The sequence below is a fragment of the Tiliqua scincoides genome, chromosome 1, assembly GCF_035046505.1.
Source record: "Tiliqua scincoides isolate rTilSci1 chromosome 1, rTilSci1.hap2, whole genome shotgun sequence".
NCBI lineage: Eukaryota > Metazoa > Chordata > Lepidosauria > Squamata > Scincidae > Tiliqua > Tiliqua scincoides.
This window is the reverse complement of record NC_089821.1, coordinates 296,541,496-296,545,443: the sequence shown is the minus strand read 5'-3', so window position 1 is coordinate 296,545,443 and position 3,948 is coordinate 296,541,496. Positions and strand designations below refer to the sequence as shown.

The 3,948-nt window shown below is 41.8% G+C and overlaps 1 protein-coding gene across 1 annotated transcript; it reads right to left on the bottom strand.

Moving 5' to 3' along the window:
* Positions 1-3,074: 3,074 nt before the first annotated feature.
* On the bottom strand, positions 3,075-3,353 carry C1H14orf132 (chromosome 1 C14orf132 homolog). Its single transcript, XM_066624057.1, has one exon. It carries the CDS (start codon positions 3,351-3,353, stop codon positions 3,075-3,077), a length of 279 nt encoding a protein of 92 aa, XP_066480154.1.
* Between the last annotated feature and the right edge of the window lie 595 nt (positions 3,354-3,948).

The following is a 3,948-nucleotide window of genomic DNA, read 5'->3' as shown; positions in this document are numbered from 1 at the left end:
AAAAAAACCTTCTGGGGCTTCAACTTTGCTCTACTAAAAACTCCTGCTAAGAAATCCTTCACTTCTTAATTTGTTTCCACAGCCCTCTCCGCTTCTGTCATTAGCTGCAGGAAACTGAGCAAAATTACATTCTCAGGGACATGGTGTGAAAAAAAGAGCTGCATTCCACATTAATAACTTTCCACTCCCTGGAGGAAGAAGTGGAGAACTTATTAGGATCTTGCATAACTCTAGGATACTGAAAAGGCTTTCCTAAGAGAGGGGAACACACATATTAGATCACTGAAGAGAGGCAGCTTTAATCTTGTGACCCATAAATGATCAATATCTAGTCACCTTGAAGTGAGCACACGTGAGTAGGATTTATCAGCTTAACTCTCAAATCCCTGAAAGATGCCAGTTCACCTGGCACTGAACATATACTAAATGTCAAGGGGCCATCAGCAAACGACCCTCCGTGGACCTTCTCCAGCCTGCGTGGGTTCTGAGACAGAGCGTCTCTACTGCCACCAAATGAAGGCTATGATCACTGACTTCCACAAGTGATTTAATGTTACAGCAGTTGTGCTACAGACTCCTGATGATGACAGTTGGAGGGAAAAAGGGGAAAATTGAGGAGGAAGGCACTGGGGCCTGCTTGAGCCCCTAACTCCTTATAGTATCATGGGCAGGGGGAATATTAGGGTGTATGCATATTGTGAAGTTAAATTCTCCATATGCTGTATGGGAATGTTTTGGTGGGGGGTACCTTTTTCCTTTGTTGTTTCCCAGAACCCAGCCTTCTATACTGCAATGGAAGCATTGCAGCCAACCCAGCAAGCACTCTTGGCAGAAGGTTGTACAACACCCTCTCTCTTTCCCTCTCTACAAGTCAGATCTTTTCCCCTCAGTTAGTTCTAGTCTGTTCTTTTTTCCAGACTTTGCATTGTTTTAAAAATCTGGTCCATTTCTCTGACAGTTGAAACACAAACACTGATAATTGCATTTAGATTGGAACCCACAAATGAGCTCCAGTGAAGCGGTGTATTGGCAAATTCATCAAGCCACAGAGGAAGCCCACTGGGTACAAATAAGTATACTTCAGTGCAGTGGGACCAGGGTGAAATGGCCTTTTCTCTGCAGCAAAACCTTCTCAGCAAGATGTGGCACAGCTAACAGAATCTTTACAGAGCAGCTGAAACTCTCATGAATACCTAATCTATCACATTATGAGGTGAGCAATACTCCTGGCAGCTTTCCAAGTTGTGAAACTGAACTTGTTTACTTTTCATTAATGTTTTAAAGTGCAAAAACTGTGAGGGAGTTCGAGAAGTTCAGGTACAGATAGTAGAATCATGATCAAAAGATCATTCAATACATCAGTTGAAAAAAAAATAATGTGAATGCATGACTACCACATCAGCAGGGCCTTCTTGACAGCCAGGTGGTTATATGCACATGTGCATAAATTAATGTGAATTTATGACATGGCTGTAAATATGTCCTTGTAGTTGAACTGCCATTTTATTATCTTCTTCAGCCTTCTTGGAATCTTCCCTGGGCCCTCTGTCTGTAACTTTGCAGAACAATATTATAACTTATTTGAGCCAGAAAAGTCACTCTTTTGTCCCATGCAACAATTGGAGCGTGATCCAGACAACGAGGCCATTGGCCATCAATGGCTTTTATCAAGGCACCATTTTGGTGTGGGAAATTTTCACCAAGATCCACTTTTGGATGCATTCAGGTTTATGCTGCAAAAATGCAAAAGTGTATTTTTAAGAACATTTGTTGCAGTTCTCTTTTTGTGTATCAGATACACCAGTGGTATTAATGGAGCTGAACACTTGTCTAATTCTTAGCCCCTCAAGTGCGCACAGCCAGAATATTAACCAGAAACAGAGATACTTCTGAAGAATAATCATGTAGTCTAAAATGGAGGGTGGGAGAAAAGCTTTCCTGAACTCCCAAAAATGTCTTTATGGTATGAAGTGGACATGCTGATCATAGAAGATAGTGGTAATAGCCAAATTCTCTTAAAAACATGTTCAAAGGAATGAGTTAATCGTCCAACAGAAATATTGACCTTTCATTTTATACAAAACTCTCTGTGAAAGTGGTCAGAACGAGGAAGCGAAGTAAGGACAACCAAATATACTGAAGGGCATCCCATTATGTTCTACAAGATCAGGAATGTTGATACATGCAATGGAGCTTAGAAGAAAACCAGGACCATGTGGACATGGGAAGCATACAGACTTTTGGACTGTGGTTGTTACGTCTTCCCACTTAAGAGCAGCATACGGCTCTGTTAACAGCACTGTTTCATTGTTTAAGATGAACAAACGATTGTTTTACTGAACATTATTCACTATAATGAAACTAATCTTTCATTATAAAGTCCTGCAATCCGACCCTGTCATTGTGACATAACCAGTGTTTCAAATTTACATACCCCATGTAATACAACGTTCTAGAAATCTGAACCAATTCCTTTCTCCCGTGGAAGAATCAATGAGAAACAAAATCAGGGCTCAGATATCTGTTAACTCAATTTTGACATTGCTTTCCGTCATGAATAATGCGCATTTGATGTACATGGCTCTCCCAGCCGTCCCCATCAAATAGCACAGATCTTATTTGTTCTGTGCCTCTGGAGAGCAAGAGAATAAAATTATCACAGAGACATTTATCTATAAATCCATGTTTGAAATTTCCCATCTAGAAACAAAAACCACAGCAAAGAAATGAAGATAAGCAACAGATTTATCAGTCAGCCAAACATTAAGCCGCGGCAGAGAAGCCAGTCGTTTCTTTTGGGAGCACTGCGTTCACACTGGCCTTTCACAAAGAATTTTACATTTACTTGATTTCCTTGGTAATGAGATGTCACACCCCCGTACCATTTACAAAGGTATTCGTGGGGTTTTGCCATCCCTTGTAAGACTTGCTCTTAAGTAACAAACAGCATCTACCTGCAGATATTTATAAAGATATACATTTTTATAAAGGTATGTGTCTATACATACATCCACACTTGTGAAAGACAGCGCAGCCACTGTCCATTTCCCCCAAGCCCTCTTCCTGCTGTCTTCTCAGAATGTGAAGGCATACACAACTCCGACAACTACAATGTTCCCAATTGTGGCTATAATTGCAATCCATAACAAAATGGCATCGTTTGACGAACGGGATGCCTCTTCGGGCTGATTTGGCATGGAGGCGGCAGCGTGGACGTTGGCTGAAGAGTTAAACAAGGAGTACTCTGTGCTAAAGTCCTCATTGGGTGAGTCCATAAAAGCTCCTCCCATAACGGGAATCTGTGGAGAAAGAATGTATGACAATTGATGAAAGTCTGGGAAGACAAGGCGCATAGTCAGGCTGTATCTATGCAAATGAGCCGACGCACCTGCACCATGGTGAACATTGCTGAAATGCCTTGGTACAAGGTAAAGTTATTCTACATAGAAGCTAGGCTTCAGCATACACATCCATGGCATGTACGTGGGATTGCACAGTATGCTTTCACTTCACCATGTCCTCCCCATCCCTGAGAACAATGTTTCCTATGTTTCTGGTTCAGTACTGGGGGAAAAGAAAGTGTCCTTTTGGGAACCATGTTGTAGAGAATGTGGCTTTCCTGAGAAAGGGCAGTAGCCACACCCCCCACAGGAATAGTAACTCTGAAGAATCAGGGTTTGCGCAGCATCTGTCCCTTGCTCATGAAAGCCAAATGTGTGACCATTTGGGGGGCCCTGTCACCAAATGCGGCCCCAACTCTCTATGATTACTGAACATGGGAAAGATTTAATGCACGATTTCTATACATCTACATACGTATGGCTCTCACATACTACTGTTATAACAATATTTCTTTGCTTGCATGCTTCATATATTTAAGGTACTTGGGTCTCACTCATTCCGATCCAATTTTCCAGTGCTGGTGCAGTTGTGCAAGTGGGGTGTACG

Excerpts from the sequence above, each read along its gene's own strand:
- C1H14orf132 (XM_066624057.1), bottom strand. The coding sequence starts at position 3,353 with ATGCGCCTTGTCTTCCCAGACTTTCATCAATTGTCATACATTCTTTCT.